This window comes from Colletes gigas, unplaced genomic scaffold (genome assembly GCF_013123115.1).
Source record: "Colletes gigas isolate AHSC1104 unplaced genomic scaffold, ASM1312311v1 Colletes_gigas_Sc00006, whole genome shotgun sequence".
Taxonomy (NCBI): domain Eukaryota; kingdom Metazoa; phylum Arthropoda; class Insecta; order Hymenoptera; family Colletidae; genus Colletes; species Colletes gigas.
Window position 1 is genome coordinate 1,415,546 of NW_025106635.1, and position 22,406 is coordinate 1,437,951.

Genomic DNA, 22,406 nt, shown 5'->3' on the forward strand with positions numbered 1-22,406 from the left:
CAGTGGGAAACTGAGAGTGGCCCGAGAAGGTATAGCGCAGCGGGGGACTCGATGATGGCTCACTAGAGTTCTCAGTCAGACGTTTGAAGATGATCACCGTGGAGTTTTAGCCGGTAAGGTACCGTCCAGTTATACGCAATTTTTAATCGTGTTAAATAACTCTATCAATTAAATAAAATAAAATTTTATTAAATAAAAACATGATTTTCTTTAAAAACAATTTTCAAAATTAAATCAAGGACTATGATATCCATTAAATGCTGTTTTTCTTTTGTACATAATCCAATATAGTCTTTTTACTATTTCTTAATATCATTACAATTAAAATAAATAATAGTATATAAAATTTTAAATAATTAATAATCTTCCTCGTCATATCCATATTCAAAATCGTTTTCTTCTTCCGACGCATGATGTCCAAGCATTTGTCCAACAGTCATTTCTGTAGGATCAGCCTCAACATCTTCGTCAATATAATCATCAGTTTCATCTATTTTACATAAATGTTATCATTACTTATAAAAAGGTCTTGTATACTTATGGCATTGAAGAATTATTTATTAATAAGTAAGGATTAATTCCATTAAAATCGTAAATGTACCTATATCACAGGCATCTGCTTTTGGGAGTGTAGCTTCTGCTGAAGTAGCATCTATTTCAACAGGCGTTATTACTTCTTCTTTCTTCATTTGCTGTATATATGGTTTAACTACGCGAGACTTTCTTGTCGTTACTGTTGGTTTGTCTTGCAATTTCGACGGACTAAGAACATTGGGTCTACAAAGTAAAAGTCATTCATTATTTCATTTTTTTTTTTTAAATAAAAATATTTAATGATAGATAAAAAAAATGTCTTGAAGTTATAATTATTGTTACTACATATAATACATAAAATACAAACGTTTTAATGCAACTTATATTATCTGCTTCCAATTTGGTTGGCTGGACGGGCTCTTCGACTTTTTGTTGTTCTTTGCTCGCGGTATTTACAGTAACGTTTAAACTTTTCAGCACTTCGTAATTAATTTTAGACGAAATTTTCTTTTCTTGCAACATTTTCTCGATCGCTTCTCCTATCGCAATTAATAAACTGGTCAGTCAAATAAGTAACAGCAAGCGAACCATTTACTATAAAATTGAAATTGACATTTTTACCTGCGGTATTAGCAGGTACTTGATTTTTATTACGTTTCGTGGTTCGGCGCCGTTTCTTTTCTGGTTTACCCTCTTCTTTTTCTTTCAACCGCCTTTCCTCTTTTTCTTTCTGTTGCGTCAAATACTCGGCATTCACTTTGTTCCATAAATTATGTTTAAATTGCGCTTCTTTCTCCGACATGATATAACTATCTAATTCGTCATCGTCCAAATCAGTGACGTCAATATCCCCGGAATTCTGAAATAACAAATATTTATAAATAATGGATATAACACAATGTATAATGACTTTCGTCGGGAATTGCGAAACAGATTGATTATATTACAGTTTCAAACGTTGTGGTCTCTTGTTCTTTCGCTTCACTCTCTCTATCGTTCGTCGATATTAATCCCATGGAAGCAATGTTTGGCCCTTCAAATAGTTACACGTATTATGAATTTTATAGTACGATAATCATAATGGAATAAAAATGATCACGATCAAAACGTTTTATTCCTTACCGAGACCAGTGATCAAGCGATTATTTACATTTCTCGATTGGGAATCGTGAATTTCGCTATCAGGGTCATCTACATCGTTTTCAACATAGTTGTTAATAATATCTAAATTACTTTCTCTTACAAATCTCTCTGTGTCTTCTTTTTCTATACAATCATCTAAAAATTAATGTATTTTATAATAAACTGATTGTATCTTATAAAACGTATTTTTTAAAAACGCTTAAGGTTTGATATAATACTTTAATTATATTTTATCGGCTATTTTTAAATGTACGCTTTAAACATCTTGTTTAATTACCATCCTTTCGTTTTCTTGCTTTTCCTGCTTTACGATCTTCCAAATGTTTATCAATCTCAGCTTGCAGTTCATTTATTTCTGTATCTATATTATCCAACTGTAAATGTAAACATTAAATTTGTAGCAAGCAATCTACCATTTTTTTTTTTAAATTATTTCGAAAAATATCAATTGATTAAAAAGGCTTTATATGCGCATAAAGAATCTGTACCTTTTGTAATCGTTCTCTGTCCTTTTTCCGCGCAGCTTTGAAAGCTGGAGGGTCCTGTTCCTCTTCCAGGTCGACCGTCATAAATTCCTCGAGCGTTAACGCGCTCGAAGGTGTATCGCCGAATTCTATGAGCCTAAAAAATTATAATAAATATTAATTGTTATAGATCGTAAATTGAACGTCGGGGAATAAGATTTCAAAGTGTTCTTACCTTTTACGCAATGTGGTTTCATGCACCTTTACGATTTTAATGATATCTGCTGGCGACCTGTTAAACTCGTGTAATCGCGCTGCCATCAGTAACGCTGTTTTACAAACAAAGAAATGTTTATTTAAATTCAGTTAAATAAATAATCATTAATGAAAATATTTATATCGCCTGATGAATCGATACTAATACTGTATGATAAAACATTATCGATTATGTGAATTGAACGAAAGAAAGAAAAATTAACGAAATAAACTGTATCTTTTCATACCAGCTCCACATAGGCCCGATGGTTTACGTCCACTGTGTATACTATCTCTTTTCATCCTTTGAACGACTCGTATCGCTGTCATCGACACTTCGTGAGACTTTTCACCAAATTCCAGTTTATTTGCAAATCTCATTATATATAAACATGGATCTGTAATGAATAATAAATTATATAGTGTACATGTGGAATTTAAACATAATACATACATGCATGCATATAACGCTGTCTAACGAAACATAAACTTAGTTAAAAAATCTGTACAGTAGTTATTGTGCACGACGTACGCGAAAATAGACCCTAATTTGAATAATAAAATTGTTAATACAAACGCAAATTATTGTGCAATAATTCGTATGAATGGTTTGATTTAAGTAAACCAATAGTAATATTTAATTAGTGCACAGTTAACGGTAGCGTTTATTAAAATTAAACTCTATTGTACTGCGCAGATCAAGGTCCACGGTTTTTAGAAACACCCGCTATATGAACGCGCGTGCCCTAAGTTGTCGTCTATCGACCGACGTGCGTAACTATCTAACCAGCGCCCGTCTGACATGGCGCCCATGTAACTGAAATCCAAAATCGTTCCGTGTTGCAATTGAAGAAATAACAGACATCACGTTTGAGAAGTGACAATGGCGATGTCAAATCTTTATTCGAAAATATCAACGAAACCGATGAAACGCTTCCAGGAGAACGTCACAGTTAAGCAGACTAATCCATGGTTAAACGGTGAGATATGAATTTATTAAATATAAATAAACATAATATTTGGATCAAACATTACGAAGCTTAATAATGCTTGTAACGAAACGATTAAGACGATTTATTAAAATTGTGTTAAAATGTGTAATTTCGAAGAGTAAAATATATTTCAGATTTTTATTTACCATACTTTAGATACTATTCACATAATACTACGTAATTATTAATTGATTTGTACTAATTTTCTGCGAGTATTTATAACAATTCGTTTTTTTCTTAATTTCTTACTTCGTGATTCAAAAAATATAATATTAAAAAAGAAAAAATATAAATATTCTTTATGGTTTATAAGTTAATATCCAAAAATAGTTAAAATAATTAATTTTTTTTAAATGGATCATATAATTGCATTTACGAAGAAAAATATATTATAAGTTGAGAACACGCTTCTACCAATGTAACGTACAACTCGTATTCTAATGTGTCTTTATAAATTACCTGCACGTTAAACGAAATGTTGTTACTAAGCTTTGATAAAATATAACAATTTTTTGTCGTATCATAATGGAACAAATATTTGCATAGAAATTAAGTGTACTTCGAACTTAACAGAAAATTTGAAAACTAACTAAAGGTACGTTAACCTGAATCGCGCGTTACAGCATATACATATTTATTTGATGCACATAGTACTTACGTGCATGTGAGCACCTACGGAACTACACGAATGAAAACGAAACAAACCGAGCTCAGTATGTCTCATTGCAAGAAGGACTTACCCATAAATGAGACATTTGCTTAAGCTGCATATATGTACATGTATGTGTTGGCCTGTGTGTTCGTACAATTGAAAATAAGAGGGGGCCTCTAAAGCATCAGTGATATAAAATCTTTTACTATGTCATAATAAAACTAAAGGATTCTATTCGAAACTATTGTCAAAACTGTGGAATAATGTACACTAACGGTAAAATTCTGATGATTTTATGGTATGCGTTTATTTTGTTGGGAATATTGCCAAAAGGTGATGAATTATACATCATCTTATAGCGAGAATAAATTTAAATGAAAGGTGTGCAATATGAAAATTTGATTAATTTGTAAAAAAAACAACAAATTCTACCAAGAACTCCGTTAACTCGATTAAGACTCGTTACATGTTTTCATCCTACATAACCTCTTTATTAGCGTGAAAAAGAATTGTTATTTTTGTTGACGAAACACTATACATATGTAGTCGGAAATTTTCAGTCATCAGTGTTCCATTCGGTCTAAAAAATAATTAATAAAATTGCTCGAGAGAAACAATTTTAAACATACAATCAATTAACATTATTTAATACGAAATAATATTATTTTTTTGATTATTACTATACTTCAGATATACGTTTAATTTCCATTGCAATTATTTAATTTTCAAACGGCGAAAGCACGATTGTAATAACTAACGTAATTAATTATTGCACGAAAATGATGTAAACATTAATGTTTGTTCTTAAAGAATTTACACGCAATCTATTGTATTATTAAATTATTTTTTTTTATAATAAATGAAAGAATGATTTGTTTTTCTGTTAACTGTTATTAATATGTGCAGTACAAATGTAAATATCTATTAACCGATACATTGTCTTCTATTACTACATGCGAAAGTAACATAAATGTGAAAAATTTTTATATTATATATGTTTTAGCGGAATCACCGATCACTGTATCAGATTCACCACCAACAATAAGTCCACTAACTTCTTCAATTGTACTACAGCGTGAGGGAACAATAAACCAACCCCTTAGCGCACCTGCTTCACCTTTGTCTTCCTTGTCACCTCTTATAACACAGTTAAACTTATCATCACCAGAAGACTGTACACAAGATCCTAATTGGCAAGCAACAAAATCTACAGTACGCGAACGGAATGCTGCCATGTTTAATAACCATCTGATGGCAGATATTATATTTATTGTTGGCAGTCCAGGTAATTAATCGACTAACTTCAACATCAAACTGTTATATTTAAAACTTGTTCGAAATTAGATAACATTTCGTGCTATTAATAGGTCACACTCAAACTATACCAGCACACAAGTACGTTTTAGCTACTGGTAGTTCTGTATTTTATGCAATGTTTTACGGTGGGTTAGCAGAAAATAAGAGAGATATAGAAGTACCTGACGTAGATCCAGCTGCCTTTCTTGCTCTATTAAGGTAAATACCATTTATTTCTATCGAATTGTTAATTTAAATTGTTCAAAACTCATTCGATTGTCCTCTTTCATAGGTACATGTATTGCGACGAAGTACAATTAGAAGCCGATACAGTTTTAGCAACGCTTTATGTCGCTAAAAAATACATAGTCCCTCACCTAGCAAGAGCATGCGTTAACTATTTGGAAACAAGTTTGACAGCAAAGAATGCATGTTTACTTTTGAGTCAGTCACGTCTATTCGAAGAACCAGACCTTATGCAGCGTTGCTGGGAAGTAATAGATGCTCAAGTAAGTTTAAATCAAAAAATGTTGAAGTCTTTTACTTTAAACGATAATTTAGATATGACATTAAGGACTAAATCAAGCTTATCCACTGATGGCATTGATCATACTATAAGTTTCTATTCTTGCGGAGATATTTGTTTGAACAACAGATTAAAGGATTTCCAACAGCAATTTACTCATAAAACTGTAAAGACCGGTGACAATAACTATGGAAATGTAAAGAATAGATTGTCAGTAGTGCCACATTGTCTCAGTTTGTCTGAAAATAATTGTTGTTCAACATTTGGTAACAAACGATTATCGTTTTCTTTGTTTCGAACACGAAGTGAACCTTATTTTGCGGATAATAAATTAGAAATTGAAGTAACACAAAATATAACTTACGAAGATAATTTCATTGAAGACTATGAACATAATAAAAATGATTGTAATAATTTTCCAAGAATAACACATAGCATTAATTCAATGATTAGTTAAATAGACAATTTTTAAATGTTTTTCACGAAATTTCTTATACGGTTCTTGAAAATAATTTTCTATCTAGTAATAATGTAGGTTTTTATGTTATTTACGTAAAAAGTAGAAAGATTAAATTTTTAAGATTAAATTTTTAAGATTAAATTCATTAAAGATTTGAAAGACTGGTCAGTAGAAGTTATAAAGAAGATAGAGTATTTATACTTTTGAAGATGCATTTTCAATGAAAATATTCAATATTACAGGATATCTGTATTTTATTTAAATACACTTAAAGAACTAAACTGCTGTTCATTATATATTAAATCTATATAATTTCTTTTTAATCGAGTGACATTGTATTATAAAAAATATTCAATTTTGAAAGAAATAGAAATAAGAAACTTTATCATAAATTTCTTCTTTAATATTGTGTTAAATCACAATCATTTAATCAATTTTATACATGAATACACATTATCTATTTATATTGATAAATAATTTATTTGTAATAAGTTTTAAGGATACGTGATTTGTAATGCAATTAAACACGTTTCACAGAAACGTTTAAAATCAATTTTTACATAATACAAATAATAATATTTTTAATATAAATTGTATAAAATATGTTTCGCAATTTTTTTTTCTATCTTTAAACGATGTCTGTATCAAGTAATAAAGCATTTTTTGTAGAAAATATAATAGATGTCAAAAATTAATAAGTCTTAATTGAATTATTTGAATTTTAAGTTCTGCATTATTTATTTTTTTTTGTACAATTTATGTGTACTAATTGCACATAATGAATAAGATTTTTTATAAATATTACATAAACGTTTAAAAGTTTTTAAAGATGTATTAAAAGTTTTTAATATATTTCATGTAATAGATACGCGTAAAAAATACAAAGAAAAGTGTTCAGTGTGTTAGATTTCTTTCTTGTTGTACAATTTCTTGCAAATTACTTAAGTAAAACTTTTTTTTATAAATAATATCTCAGCAGGTGTGAATACTCGATAGATATTTCCATTGCTAACAATATGAAATAAAATGTTGTAATATAATAATAAATTATTGAGAGAGTATGTAATTTTAGAAAATCCTAGTATATAATACACATAACTGTACACAAATCTTAATATTATTTAGGCAGAAATGGCACTAAGATCAGATGGCTTTGTGGATATTGATATTCATACTCTCGAATCGGTACTTTCTCGTGAAACATTAAACTGTAAAGAAATACATATATGGGATGCTGCATTGCGATGGGCAACCGCTGAATGCATTAAACAAGAACTTGAACCATCGGCAGCGAATCAAAGACGGCTATTGGGTAAGTATTGGCAATAGGTATTGTGAAACGTAAAGCTAATATCATTAGTTCCTTTCTTTCTAGGATCTGCTTTGTATTTAATTAGACTTCCCGCCATGAATTTGGAAGAATTTGCCAATAGTGCTGCACAAACTGGAATCTTAACGCAACAAGAAACAATCGATGTCTTTTTGCATTTTACTGCCAGCAATAAACCTCAACTTTGCTTTCCTATCAAACCTCGTCAAGGCTTAAAAACTCAGGTAAATCTTTCTATAAAATTTGTTTTTATATCGTATTTATTAATCTTAACGATTAACGGAGATTTTCGTATTTGGTGTATAACAAGATGAAAATTAATGGTTTCTAATTCTTTGTTTTACAGGTGTGTCATAGGTTTCAGTCGTGCGCATATAGATCAAATCAATGGCGCTATAGAGGCAGGTGTGATTCAATTCAATTTAGTGTTGACAAAAGAATTTTTGTTGTCGGTTTTGGACTTTATGGGAGCTCATCTGGTGCTGCAGATTATAATGTTAGAATTGAACTAAAAAGATTGGGGTGTGTTTTATCCGAAAATAGCACTAAATTTTTCTCAGATGGTTCAAGTAGTACGTTTCACGTATATTTTGAGAATCCAATTCAAATCGAACCAGAATGCTTTTATACAGCTAGCGTAATATTAGACGGGGGCGAGTTAAGTTACTTTGGCCAAGAAGGCATGTCAGAAATAACAGTTGGTAATGTGAATTTTCAATTTCAATGCAGTTCCGAAAGTACGAATGGCACAGGTGTGCAAGGGGGACAAATACCCGAACTAATTTTCTATGGACCGCCAGTAGATGACTGACGGAAGTTTACCACGGAGATAATGGTTTAACTAGGTTTCTAAAAAAAATGTACCTTAAAATTATTCGAGGTTTTATGCAATTCTTGTTTTGATTCTATTTTTAAATCAGTGACAAAAGTTGTGTAATAGATGCACTCTAAATTTTTAAATATTACGTTTTAAATTTTCCATAATATTATCATTGAATACCTTGTACAAAACAATAACATTGATAACTTACTCCAATTTACTTTTTCCTTAAATCATAATTTTATTCATTTCCGTTCTATCTATCTTCTTTATTAATCCAATTCATTTTTTATGTTTTAATTACATGGAGAGGATAATGAGAACATTGTCAATTTATATTTTGTTATCAATGTAAAGAAAGTATAATGATACAATTACACTTTAATCCGAAGCTAATGCCAAATTCTGAACTCCGTAAGAAATTCAATACACGTCGAAATAATTTCATAAAAGAATATATTTTCTTGAAATAAAATTTTTACAATTTTATAAATGCACAAAAAGATAGTTGCTTTTTATACTATTATATTTTATAACATAATCATATGACAATTATAAATGATTATCATGTATTTTGGAATAATTCGCTATTATTAATATTGTTTTTATTAAAAAATATGGGAATATAAATTCTATAATTTAAATTTAAACTAAGGCTTGTGTAAAGGAGTGACAGTTTTCTAAACAGAGTGCATCTATAACCAGCTTCAGTATACTCAAGTCGTTATTAAATTTTGTTTGAATGGAAACTCAGTGAAAAGTTTTTTTTACATAACTTGGATATTTAAATAATCATTTGTAAATATGCAAAAGTCAGAGTATATAAAAATATCTGTTAAACAACTTTAAGAAGGCAGAATGTAAAAATGTTCTTTAAATTAATAGAGAATGATTGAGAAAGTTTAGAAGTGCTATTCAAAACACTTTACTGTCTTTGAAATTATTGTTAAATAGTATATTTATCGCAGCTTATTTAGTTTCCAATTACCAAATACTAATAATTTTTGTTTTCAAACTTTTTTAATTTAAGTCACTATTCCTTAAATTTATACTCTTTAATTTTTAATCAAACGATGTATATTGTTATCATTTAATCAAATAGAATTTTTTATTTTTGCCAAACGATTAATACTGCTTTGAAACTGCCCACGTAAAGCGATATTTGTTTTTTTATATCTATATTTTTATTTTTTGTACTATTTCACTATGAAAACTTGTTACGGGAGAAAGATATTATTTTACTTTATTTTCAGTTTGTTGAAGTCTGTGTACGATTATCGAAATTCTTAATTTCATATGATGTGTAATTTCAGAATATGATACTAAATTATTCAGAAGGGAAAAATGTTAAACTTTTAAATGTAGATTTTTAGATGAAATAGAATTTTTGTATACATTATAAATATTACAATAGTACTTAATATAAATATTCTATGATATTTCGATTGTATTTATATGATTTCATAGTTTGTAATTCATGTAAAAAGTAGAAAAGCAACTAGTATAGTTTTAAGAATAAGTATTTGTATATTAGCGAATTAAGTATACCCATTATATTTTCATTTGATATTAACATTATATTGTATCCAGTAAGGCCACTGAATCTGGCGCCAAAGTTTATATCGCAGAATAGCCAATACCATTTAGAAAGTACAATGAACTATAATACCAATAATAATAAAATGTACAAAATAATGCCTTCCTACTGTTAGTATGTCTGGCCAGTGCGAACAGGAGAAGAGGACAAATAAATTTTGAAAACATCTTTACAACTAGTTTAAGATTGGCATTTTACTAATAGAAAGAAATGATTTAAAAGAAATTACGTCGTTACTTTAAACTTCTAAAGTATACGTTAACAAATTCTAATTTCAATGTCAATGTCACGATTATTAATTTTATGCCTTGTATTATGAATTCATTATCGTCGTTAAAAAGTTGAGAAATTATTTGAAACGATAGAAATCATAGTAATACAACTACAACCGTATGACGTGTAACATAAGAAAAACGTAATTAGATATCACTATGCAAGCAATAAGTGAATATAAATATAAGAATTTCATTTACAAATAATAATTCCATATTATATTTTTATGCATCAGGCTAAGATCTTTAAAACACCTTCCTTGTTAATAGTGTAATATCAAGACAGAATTATTAAAATTATAAATTATACATCATATCATTACTGACAAATTAAAGGCCCAAATGTTATTTTTAATATTTAGAAATATTTGAAACATAAATATTTCAGACATTGTCGATTGATTTTATTTCGTAATTTTCCATTTTAAGATTATTATCATTATACTTCCATAAATTATAACATGAACAACACAAAAATTTATAATAGTGTTCAATTCGTTAATAATATTTTATGAATTCTTTTATATTTCACTTCGATAGAAATGCATAAACGTAGTGATAATTATTTGTGATGAATTACTTGTAAAATGGGACAATTTTTGTCCGAAGAATAAAACATGACAGTATAAATAATATTAAATTAAATACTTTTATCTCACTTTTATAAAAATAAAAGTATTATAGTTACTTTGTATATTTAGTAAATTAAATAAATATGTATAATAATTAATATTAGATTTACAGCAATTTTATTTTTCTCTAATATTGTATACCATGTATATTCCTATTGTTATACCTTTTCTATAATTACGAATGAAATTAGCTGAGAAAATTAATCCTGTTGTAATCCAACTTAAAACTAATAAGATTATATACAAAAGAATTCTTTAAAAGCATGAAATAAAAATAAAGTAATATATATCATGCAAATTTGAAATATGTAGAATGCTCACCTGCTGAAGGTATGTTGATGCAGAGAGCTTGTGTAAACCGTAGATATGTACGTCCCAATTCATAAACGCAAATTTGAAGAACATCACTGATATCGATAAGCATATCTGATTCATTAGTTAAGAATTTTCTTTTTAACTTTTTGACAACTTTACATTTTAGTGTCTCTATTATTTTTTTAACAGTATAAAGGATACGTGCTGTGCCTTCTGTGCGACAAGTAATGTATACACAAGCTGCATGATTGTGTGCTTGTCTTCTTCCGCGAGTTAAATGACGATTTAAGGCCATCTTATAAAAGTTCATAGACGTATCGATGCAGTGTTGATTCAAACTAAATAAACAGGACATACATTAAGTTTCTTATTTATAACGTTGCAAAGTTATTCACGATATTGTAAACAATACATTCAGTAAAAATTTCAATAATAAAAATTAAGTCTCCGAGTATGTTATAAAAAGAATTGTTACTTACTGTAATTGCATACACAAATGAGTTATTCCTTTTCTTGCATTTTGCAAAGTTATTCCCCTTGATTCTTTTCCATTGACATGATACGCTATAAAGAAAAAATTATGAAATATAAGTAAATAACAGAAATAATGATAAGAAATACGTATTTATTTAATTTAATTACAGATATCATTAAGTAATAATATTCTCAATTGTTTGCTACCGACTTTCTTTATTTGTGTAAAATTGAGTACCTGCTCCGAAACCTGTAGCTCCACCGGTACTATCGTTAGCAACAAATTGACCAAGTACCATCATATTTCCAGACGGTGTTTCTTTAAACGAAGCTTCGCTGACAATGAGCTGATCCTCCAATACAAAACCACATTCTGTACATACTGCATCCCCTCTAGCTGGATCTGTTTCGATCTCTGTAGATCCGCAATTTCTACACTTAGAAGACATCTGTAACGCATTGACAAAAATTTAAAATTAAAATGTATTTGATGGAAATATTTATTACAAAACTATAAAATAAAATCTTATTAGTATACTCTATTATTTAATTTTAACTAGCAAAATTAACAACTTGAAATAACTTCATTGAACAGAAAATATATTTATTCGTTGCTAATGAAAATAAAGAACAACATTTTCACTAAAGGAAAAACAGCTTTTTAATCTGTAGTATGTGCACATTATTATAATATGAAGTATCAGTGTATAATACAATTAACATCTAATTTAATATGCTTACATTGAATGTATTAAACAAGTTAAATTTCCAACTACTTTTTCAAGTTATTAAATTAAACAAAATTCATTGTTGTTATAATATTCCATAAATAATAACAAATAGTTCTCAATATTACCTTTGCAATGTTATAATTTCTGATGTTTAATTTTAATTGTATGTCATTGAAGTTACTAACATAACATCTAGAACTTATTACTGACAAACATGTCAAATTAATCATGACATCACGGCTAACTAATATTTTATTATACTTTGCTTTTACATAAAGCTATGTAGAGTTAATTTAAATGCAAGATTTATTTTTATCCGACAAAATAGATCTGATAGGTTATAAATACAAAACACACATTGCAGGAGCATCATATGATGATAGGTTACGTGCATACATACAGGGATACTTAAATGTGGACATAGCCATTTTATGAAAGATAAATGTACATTAAAGGCTTTAAAATTTTACGTTTAAATAATATAGATTATTCAATATGTCACGTATTTAATCTTTCGATACAAAGTTCAAATTTTTTTTTATTTATTTAAAAACTTTAAATCGTTCTGAAAAAATTATTTTCGGTTGCGGCGATCACTTGCGGTCATTTTTTATGAATACACATACCCCCGAAAATCTACGCGCTTTCGAGAAAAAAATTCTTTACGAAAATCGGTAGGTGGACGAATTTTGAAATTTTGAAATAAAACGAATTTTAACTTTAAAATTTACGTCTAATCGACTTGGAATTAAAAGTCCTTCAGCAGATGCGACGTCCTCCTGTGATGTCCTTGCGATTAATCTATATAAAAAAATGAAATCAAAAATGATATTCATATTAGGAACATATAAAAGGAAATTTATGAAACACCATGCGTTAGATGAGAATCTGTACGATGGATAAACGGAAATACCTAAAGAAATGTACGAAATAAAAATACTAATTAATCTCAGAAATAACAAAATCCAACGGAGTATTATCTATATAAAAATCAAAAAGCCAATACATGTATTAATCATATGAATTAATGGGAAAATGACAACAACCCAACAAATTATTACCTATATAAAAATCAAAAATCAAACAGAGTAAACTTCTTGTCGATAAGTAGCTACCGCTCAGCCAGTAACATGGCTCGTACGGTAGATCATGTCATCATTGGCTAAGGAAGTTCGTCGTTACTAGTGTCGTCGTTGGTGCACTAAATTTGAATTATGCCAAATCTGGTCACACTGCGTACATATTCATTAAGAAGTGTCAAATAAGACTAAACATCAAGAATGAAATAATGAAAAAATTCCTATATGTGTACAAAACATCAAAGAATATTTAGTACACATTGTAAATACTGTTATTGATTACATTTGTTGCTGAAACGTATTAATAACTAATACACCAGTAATATATGAAATGTCAGTTGAACCGATGGTCTACCCCCATTAAATTAAAGTCGAATAAATGTGATCGAATCTTTCAGTGAGAAGTAAATAACAAAAATTAGAATGCCTTGTGAAATGATAACTTTGCAACTGGGCCAATGTGGGAACCAAAGTAAGCAATGTTTATAACTTGCATATGCATTGATGTATTTCGTTTTTATAATATTTGATGTATAAACATTGTAAACAAGTAATATATATTTGGTCTCTTGTTATCAAAGTATTTCTGTATACAAGATATTAGTTTCTTTAATTTCTCACTAACATGACTTTATATATAAATTATAAAAACATTTATTACACACCTAATGCATTGATTCGTTTAATTAAAGTACTATATATTTGAAGAATACATAAAATTCTTTTTAATGTATATGTTGTTTAGTTGGATTTGAATTTTGGAAGAAATTATGCGCCGAACACGGTATTAGCGCAGAAGGTATTTTAGAAGATTACGCGACAGAAGGAACTGACAGGAAAGATGTATTTTTTTATCAGTCGGACAATGAACATTATATACCAAGAGCAGTATTATTAGATCTGGAACCTAGAGTAATTCACACAATTATGAATTCTCCATATTCCAAGGTATTTTTTTTTATCATTACATATTTGTATATACATATTAATAAATATGGTTATTAACGCTGAAATAATTTTTTACAAGTTATACAATCCAGAGAATATTTATATATCGAAACACGGAGGCGGTGCCGGCAATAATTGGGCATCCGGTTATCATCAAGGAGAGAAACTTCAAGAAGAAATTTTTGATATTTTGGATAGAGAAGCAGATGGAAGCGACAGTTTAGAGGTAGTGATTCATATGTATTTGAAGAAAAGCTATTTTATAGGTTTATCATATTATTTACATTTGCAGGGATTTGTTTTATGTCATTCTATAGCAGGTGGTACTGGTTCAGGTATGGGTTCTTTTATGCTTGAATCTCTTGCGGATAGATACCCAAAAAAGCTAATCGAAACATACAGTGTTTTTCCAAATCAAGATGAAATAAGGTGTGTTTTGTAAAGAAAATCTTATTAAGATCTTATCGATTAATAAAAATTAATTATGTTATTTACTTTCAGTGATGTAGTGGTACAACCATATAATTCATTGTTAACGCTAAAAAGATTGACACAATGCGCTGATTGTGTTGTTGTGTTAGACAATACTGCGCTTAACAGAATAGCGTCAGATAGACTTCATATTCAAAATCCCAGTTTTACGCAAATCAATCAACTTGTTTCTACGATAATGTCTGTTAGCACTACTACTCTTCGGTAACGTATCTACTTATAGTTAACGTATATAACGTATATATCTTCTTGTATATATCACATTTCCATAATATTAGGTACCCTTCTTACATGAATAATGACTTGGTTGGTTTAATTGCTCCATTAATTCCAACGCCGCGTTTACATTTTCTGATGACTGGTTACACTCCGCTCACTACAGATCAAGAAGTGAGTTACTTTATTAAATGTTAAATAACAATGTGAAGAACATACGCTAATAAGAAGGTGTTTGGAGAAATGATTATTTCTTAATTTACATTATAATTGAATAGGGCGCTTCTATAAGGAAAACTTCTGTATTGGATGTAATGAGACGTTTATTACAACCAAAAAATATGATGGTTTCTACAGCATTGGACAGAAATGCATCTCATTGTTATATATCTATACTAAATATTATTCAGGTTAGTCTCGTACAACTTGTAGTGATAAAACTTATATATAATTAAAATTTATAATTTTTTACAGGGCGAAGTAGACCCAACACAAGTTCATAAGTCGCTACAAAGAATCAGGGAACGAAAACTTGCACAATTTATACCTTGGGGACCAGCTAGCATACAGGTGGCTCTTTCTAGAAAATCCCCATACATACAAAGTACACATAGAGTGTCTGGCTTAATGTTAGCCAATCATACTAACATATCATCGGTAAGTTTTATTTATTACACATATTTTTCATAAAAAAAATAATCCATTTAAAATTGTCTTTGTATTGTACTTTTATTTCAGTTATTCGATCGTGCCTTACAACAATATGATAAACTACGAAAACGAGAAGCATTTCTGGAACAGTTTCGTAAAGAGAAAATGTTCGAAGACAATTTGGACGAGTTGGATAACTCTAGAGAAGTCGTTGAATATTTAGTCAAAGAATATCAAGCAGCTACGCGAGTTGATTACTTGTCCTGGAATCCTAACAAAGCAGACACATAAAGTAATAAAAATTCTTCATAAGATTATAAACGTATGAAAAGAGTTTCGGATCTGATTATTATTCACTAGTCTTAACAACTCTTTCTTTGTTCATCACAGATTTTCACCAACGTTTTGTAATTTTTTGCCATTATTTGAGGCTTAATCAGTCTTTGGACTGTAAACATATTTCTGATTTCCGTGCATACAATGGAGGTAGCGTTGCAATAGTGATGAATCCTGTATGACCAGGCAGAGAACGAGCGTGCGTTACAGTAAGAAGTTTTGTTTGATTTTGCTTTTCATTTTCATTTTGTTGTGCCATATCCTTGTTTGTATGCTAAAATGTAGTTAAAATGTTCATATTATTATTTCAAGACATTAATATTATCTTGAACAGAAAAAATAAACCAAGTATATGCCATCTATGCTATTAGGATATTTACTATATTTTTCCTGCAGCAGTTAAATGAAAAATAATATTCTACGTATAAAGCGTTCATTTATATTTCATCGTTAAAATTGTATCCATTCTACAAACCTCGTACTTCAGGCATTCTAAATCCAATGTAGAAAGATTTCTATATTGTACGTTCATTTCTCTTTGTAAACACTCGTATGTATTTAATTCTATGAACCCTTTTGATATTAATTTCTCACACGTACGTTGAACTTGTTCGATACAAGGAGAAAAAGAACAAAGTTTTCCACCTAACGACAGAGTAATAATATAATTTCGCATATTTATTTAAAAATTTATTAATTTTGTGTAACAGAGAATTCTTCAAAAATAAAATTAATTGAGAAAATTACAATTATCTATTTGTGCAAAAATACATATAAATGAAAAGTGAAATAAAAAAATGATATTTAATAAAATATAATTACTTTGTACCTGACTTCTTAAATGTATGTAATGCATGATCGATTGCTAGCCATGGATGTGGGAGGTCCAAAAAGATTGCATCTACTTTAGTTTTTAGTTCTTCTCCGAATCCTTCTACGCAAACATCTTTATGACCTAAAGTTACAAATTTACTAAGACCGTGTCTCTCAAATTCAACACGAGCAACGTTCACACGTTGTTCGTGAAATTCGAATGTATAAAGATGCCCATGTGGACGAATCGCACGAATAAGTGCATGCGAAAGAGATCCGCTTCCAGTGCCTGCGTTGATAAAACACATAATATATTAATAACGTGCACATTTATCGTACAAGTTCTTAGAAATGTATATTATAAAAATAGCTAATAATAGTATTAGTCGAACCTGTCTCGATAATTATGTTTCCTGGTGTTAGATCCATCAAGTACATAATAAGACTTATATCAGGACTGTAGATGATTTGTGTCCTATGAGGAACCGTTAATGTCCAAAGTTCCGGTGTTGGCTGCAACACGTAGCCCCATCCGCGTGAAAGTTGCACTTTCGTACCATATTTCTTCCCAACAAGAGAAAAAACTTTCAACGCTCCGTATATCGTTTGAAAGATATTATCGACCATGTTACCCTTCTTATTTACAATTTTTTGTTTTATTTCTAAAGAGTGCATATTACTAGGACCTAAATATAAAATTACTACATCCCCTTCTTCTATGACTTCTTTAACTTTGTTAAAACTCATTTTGCTGAAAATGAATGCGATATACTTTTTTGCTATTTCTTACGTCCTTGTTTTTATCTTCTGTTTACAACAATCGTTGCTGTATTTTAGACGATTATGTTATAGTTATCGACTTATTTTTTATTTTAATTTGTCAAATCTAATTTATACTTGATATGGTTTTATATATTACATATCATGTACATTTTCAAATCATTATTAATTCATTAGCTTATGTAGGACATTATTTGTAAAATCCTTTACGATAACGTACGTAAAATTTTTGTTCTATGTGCTTCTGTTATATATTTTTTAATATCATCGTTATGGTTATACATCACAGATTTTAATACTGTATATTCACAGTTTATATCACAATGTGGTTATACGTATGTTCCGTATATACACATGTTGTATAGTCCCACACGTGGTCATAATCAGTACACTTATTAACGATTTAAAATAAAAATGAGCGACTATAAACCGATCATAAATTATAATATATCAATTCCATTTGTTCGATACGGTGCTCAAGAAGAGCATATTCAAATTTGAAGGGTTTCGAAATGAAAATCGACAATAATGAAAGCCAGTTGCTGGTAAATGAAAACGTGACCGAATGAAAGTGACATATTTGCAGAGAGCCGTGACCCATGAGGCCACCAACAGGGCTTCTAAGTTTAAAAATAGTTAAATAGTTGGTAATGAAGTACCAAATAGTTTATCTACAATTAGAGCTACAAAATTGTTTGTATATTGTTTTCTGCTGTTAAAATAGAAAAGTGATTTGTGCATCTCATTCACGATAATTTCGAAATATGGCTTCGAAAGGTACGCTGTCCCAGGCCCTAGGTACGGATGGAAGTGATTTTAATCACAGACAAAAAATCGCTAGTCATTATCAAATCAGGTAATTAAAAGCATAATAAAAAGGACATTCCGTTTAAACTTTTATTTCTATAAATTGTTTGACATTGTCTGTAATAATATTTGAGAAATTAAAATATCTCGGTTATACGCGAAAAGGAATTATTAAAAATAAATCGCTGCACATCTGTTGTTTGTTTATTATTAGGATTAAACATGTCTTCCTTTTAGCGCAACAAACAAATCAAGACTGAAATATTGCATATTTTTTCATTATCTTCTTTTCTTCGTTATGCTTGCCAAGTTATCAGCTGATATTTTAGACCATCTGGATATATTTATTTTGGAGATCGAAGAGTTGCAAGTACCTCAGGTAAGGTAATAGTTATGCGCATTGAAGTTTAATAAAATTAAAAGCTGATACAACGGAACGCTTTTAAAAATAAAATATGGAATATTTACTGTGCTTTACAAACGATGAGTTAGCGTTGTTTTACGTTATAGCCTCTTTGGTGGGAATATATATGGTGCAGTAGCTTGATGTTAAGTTTTCTTGCATTGTCCGCTATTAAAAGAAATAGGATCAAAACGCTGAAACAATACATGGTGGGAATCGTTTTGTTAGGATATGGACCATTGTTTTATGCAATTGTATATTACTTCAAGGATGTTTGGAAATATCTTACTGTTGGCAAATCAGAAGAAATTCATTTTTGGCAGGTACAAGATTTTGAAACAAAAAATTATGTATATAGATTCTATCAATCATTATATAAAATTGATAAGAATTAAACTTTTTAGGGTCTGCCGTATGGATTGTTGTGGTATGCGTTTATCCTTTTAGCGTCGCAGGTTCATATATTCTCCTTATACTTCTCTTGGAATCTTTTAGAAGCTTGGAAAACACGAGGAAGCAAAAAGATCGATTAACTTAACTAAAAAATTTATGGAAATTTCAAGCATATCTGTGAATATTGTTGACTATAAATATTTTTATTTGTAACAAATGAAGACACACATATATATATATATATATATACTTTCTGAAAGAAAATTAAAGTTGTGAAAGTAATACAGATGATATGTAAATACGTGTATATACATGTGTTGATGTACATTATATAAATATACAAAATAATGAAATATGTATTTTAAAACGTATCTTAAAAAAATTCAATTCTTTTTAAATAAACTAAATTTCATAATATTTGATCCATATTACCAAAGCTATTGAAACTTTAAAGTTTTTTATTGCATATTTTTTACTCGTTGCTAGTAGTAAAATATTTAATAAATGTTAAAATAAATTTATTTTTACTTATATGTATAAATGTAACCATTAATGCTTATATTTTCTACTTTGAAGGATGCTAATTCACGTTTACAACATTTATTTTTAATGGTATAAACGTGATTTTGAATTTGAATGTGTTCATTGACTAATTTATTGTTTTATGAGACTGTGTACTAAAAAAATCACGATATTAAAGTTTCATTATGAGAATATAATGGTTTCAAATATTTCCTCCTTTCTATTAATAGTTCATTTTGTAACTGTATATACAGTGGTACCCAGATGTATGACAAAAAATTTGTGCAATGTTTTTGTTCTTTAAAGATTGTGCAATTTGATCATTTTTCCAATGTCAAACGACGTTTTCATTTTTCTTTTCTTTCTATTGCGACAAATCGTGGACATGGTTTCACTCTACTTCTATGGGGATTCCTGTATGCAGAGATGCCAGAAAAGCACCGCCGGGTGCACACGCGCACATGCCAGATACGCGTACGTGAGCTCGTGGAGTTTCGGAAAGTCGACAAAGGCAAACTGACGCATGCCCTCTTTCTCGATTCACCGAAGCTGCCCGAAGTAATTTCGGATCGCCTCGTGGGAGTCGAGAGAGAAAGGCTCACATTTGCCTTCTCGCTCTAAACAACTGAAATCCGACCTCACGTCAACGGCATACGATTCCAAGTCTCGACTGCCCAGGTATTTTATACTTTACTATAACCCTTTTTACCTGAAGTATAAGGTAATAAGTACGATGTATAAGGTACGAGTACATGTACTTTTCAATTTTCCTACAGTCCTCCGCCGGCCTCTACTGACTGCTGCTGACCATTCCCCATACTTCTGACAACGTATAGCGATTACTACGTGTTACTGCTTGCTCCTGCTGGTCTCTACATTCCTCTACATGCCTCTACATATCTTTACATGCCCCTGCTGGCCTCTGCTGGCCTCTACTGGCCTCTGCCTCCCTCCGCTCGCCTTTGCTGACCGCTGTTGACTACTCCTGATACTTCCGACAACGTATAACGATTACTATGTGTTACTGCTTGCTCCTGCTGGTCTCTACATGCCTCTACATCCCACTGCTGGCCTCTGCTGGCCTCTGCTAACCGTTGCTGACCACTCCTGTTACTTCTGACAATGTATAACGATTACTACGGGCTACTGCTTGTTCCTGCTGGTCTCTTCATGCCTCTACATGCCTCTACATGCCCCTACATGCCCCTACATGCCCCTACATCCCTCTGCTAGCCCCTGCTGACCGCTGCTGACCACTCCTGATACTTCCGACAACGTATAACGATTACTATGTGTTACTGCTTGCTCCTGCTGGTCTCTACATGCCTCTACATCCCACTGCTGGCCCCTGCTGGCCCCTGCTGGCCCCTGCTGGCCCCTGCCGACTCCTGCCGACCGGTGCTGACCACTCCTGTTACTTCTGACAACGTATAACGATTACTACGGGCTACTGCTTGTTCCTGCTGGTCTCTACATGCCTCTACATGCCTCTACATGCCTCTACATGCCCCTACATTTCTCTGCTGGCCTCTGCTGGCCCCTGCTGACCGCTGCTGACCACTCCTGATACTCCCGACAACGTATAACGATTACTATGTGTTACTGCTTGCTCCTGCTGGTCTCTACATGCCTCTACATCCCACTGCTGGCGTCTGCCGGCCTCTGCTAGCCCCTGCTGACCGCTGCTGACCACTCCTGTTACTTCTGACAAGGTATAACGATTACTACGGGCTACTGCTTGTTCCTGCTGGTCTCTACATGCCTCTACATGCCTCTACATGCCCCTACATCCCTCTGCTGGCCTCTGCTGGCACCTGCTGACCGCTGCTGACCACTCCTGATACTTCCGACAACGTATAACGATTACTACGTGTTACTGCTTGCTCCTGCTGGTCTCTACATGCCTCTACATGCCTCTACATGCCCCTACATCTCTCTGCTGGCCTCTGCTGGCCCCTGCTGACCGCTGCTGACCACTCCTGATACTTCCGACAACCTATAACGAGTACTATGTGTTACTGCTTGCTCCTGCTGGTCTCTACATGCCTCTACATCCCACTGCTGGCCCCTGCTGGCCCCTGCCGACTCCTTCCGACCCCAGCTGACCACTGCTGACCACTCCTATTACTTCTGACAACGTATAACGATTACTACGGGCTACTGCTTGTTCCTGCTGGTCTCTACATGCCTCTACATGCCTCTACATGCCTCTACATGCCTCTACATGCCTCTACATGCCTCTGCTGGCCTCTGCTGGCCTCTGCTGGCCCCTGCTGACCGCTGCTGACCACTCCTGATACTTCCGACAACGTATAACGATTACTATGTGTTACTGCTTGCTCCTGCTGGTCCCTACATGCCTCTACATCCCACTGCTGGCCCCTGCTGGCCCCTGCTGGCCCCTGCCGACTCCTGCCGACCGGTGCTGACCACTCCTGTTACTTCTGACAACGTATAACGATTACTACGGGCT

General features: G+C 31.4%; 5 protein-coding genes across 13 annotated transcripts; 3 read left to right on the forward strand and 2 right to left on the reverse strand.

Moving 5' to 3' along the window:
• The first annotated feature begins 10 nt into the window (after positions 1–10).
• Positions 11–9,465, forward strand: LOC122395957 (BTB/POZ domain-containing protein 3-like). 4 transcript variants are annotated; one of them, XM_043393966.1, is made up of 8 exons: positions 11–113; positions 3,094–3,376; positions 5,044–5,325; positions 5,408–5,555; positions 5,629–5,845; positions 7,448–7,634; positions 7,698–7,876; positions 7,999–9,464. In XM_043393966.1, exons 2-8 carry the CDS (start codon positions 3,280–3,282, stop codon positions 8,461–8,463), a joined length of 1,575 nt encoding a protein of 524 aa, XP_043249901.1. In that variant the 5' UTR covers positions 11–113; positions 3,094–3,279; the 3' UTR covers positions 8,464–9,464. The 4 variants fall into 4 exon arrangements, with proteins under 4 accessions (XP_043249901.1, XP_043249902.1, XP_043249903.1 ...); XM_043393967.1 differs by lacking the exon at positions 11–113 and adding an exon at positions 2,648–2,735; XM_043393968.1 differs by lacking the exons at positions 11–113; positions 3,094–3,376 and adding an exon at positions 4,100–4,316.
• LOC122395956 (transcription factor IIIB 90 kDa subunit) lies at positions 357–12,871 on the reverse strand. 2 transcript variants are annotated; one of them, XM_043393965.1, is made up of 15 exons: positions 12,619–12,869; positions 12,001–12,211; positions 11,768–11,852; positions 11,490–11,626; positions 11,295–11,399; positions 2,645–2,794; positions 2,377–2,470; positions 2,166–2,298; positions 1,955–2,051; positions 1,657–1,812; positions 1,482–1,567; positions 1,156–1,393; positions 902–1,073; positions 602–777; positions 357–490 (listed from the first exon to the last, which is right to left on the reverse strand). In XM_043393965.1, exons 1-15 carry the CDS (start codon positions 12,721–12,723, stop codon positions 357–359), a joined length of 2,079 nt encoding a protein of 692 aa, XP_043249900.1. In that variant the 5' UTR covers positions 12,724–12,869. The 2 variants fall into 2 exon arrangements, with proteins under 2 accessions (XP_043249900.1, XP_043249899.1); XM_043393964.1 differs by having other exon boundaries at positions 11,295–11,626; positions 12,619–12,871.
• Positions 12,872–13,740: 869 nt separating this feature from the next.
• LOC122395946 (tubulin gamma-2 chain) lies at positions 13,741–16,640 on the forward strand. Of its 4 annotated transcripts, XM_043393948.1 has the most exons (10): positions 13,741–14,044; positions 14,318–14,520; positions 14,600–14,746; positions 14,813–14,949; positions 15,022–15,216; positions 15,291–15,402; positions 15,507–15,638; positions 15,703–15,885; positions 15,967–16,171; positions 16,270–16,640. In XM_043393948.1, the coding sequence occupies exons 1-9, from the start codon at positions 13,996–13,998 to the stop codon at positions 16,168–16,170; spliced, it is 1,362 nt and encodes a 453-aa protein (XP_043249883.1). In that variant the 5' UTR covers positions 13,741–13,995; the 3' UTR covers position 16,171; positions 16,270–16,640. The 4 variants fall into 4 exon arrangements, with proteins under 4 accessions (XP_043249883.1, XP_043249880.1, XP_043249882.1 ...); XM_043393945.1 differs by having other exon boundaries at positions 14,600–14,949; XM_043393947.1 differs by having other exon boundaries at positions 14,600–14,949; positions 16,240–16,277.
• Positions 16,201–18,330, reverse strand: LOC122395947 (tRNA (adenine(58)-N(1))-methyltransferase catalytic subunit TRMT61A). Of its 2 annotated transcripts, none has more exons than XM_043393950.1 (4): positions 17,421–18,330; positions 17,045–17,317; positions 16,691–16,860; positions 16,201–16,477 (listed from the first exon to the last, which is right to left on the reverse strand). In XM_043393950.1, the coding sequence occupies exons 1-4, from the start codon at positions 17,773–17,775 to the stop codon at positions 16,316–16,318; spliced, it is 960 nt and encodes a 319-aa protein (XP_043249885.1). In that variant the 5' UTR covers positions 17,776–18,330; the 3' UTR covers positions 16,201–16,315. The 2 variants fall into 2 exon arrangements, with proteins under 2 accessions (XP_043249885.1, XP_043249884.1); XM_043393949.1 differs by having other exon boundaries at positions 16,201–16,489; positions 17,421–18,309.
• Positions 18,331–18,388: 58 nt separating this feature from the next.
• On the forward strand, positions 18,389–19,633 carry LOC122395948 (protein jagunal). The gene is made up of 4 exons (XM_043393951.1): positions 18,389–18,664; positions 18,853–18,994; positions 19,126–19,341; positions 19,423–19,633. The coding sequence occupies exons 1-4, from the start codon at positions 18,573–18,575 to the stop codon at positions 19,549–19,551; spliced, it is 579 nt and encodes a 192-aa protein (XP_043249886.1). The 5' UTR covers positions 18,389–18,572; the 3' UTR covers positions 19,552–19,633.
• Positions 19,634–22,406: the final 2,773 nt, after the last annotated feature.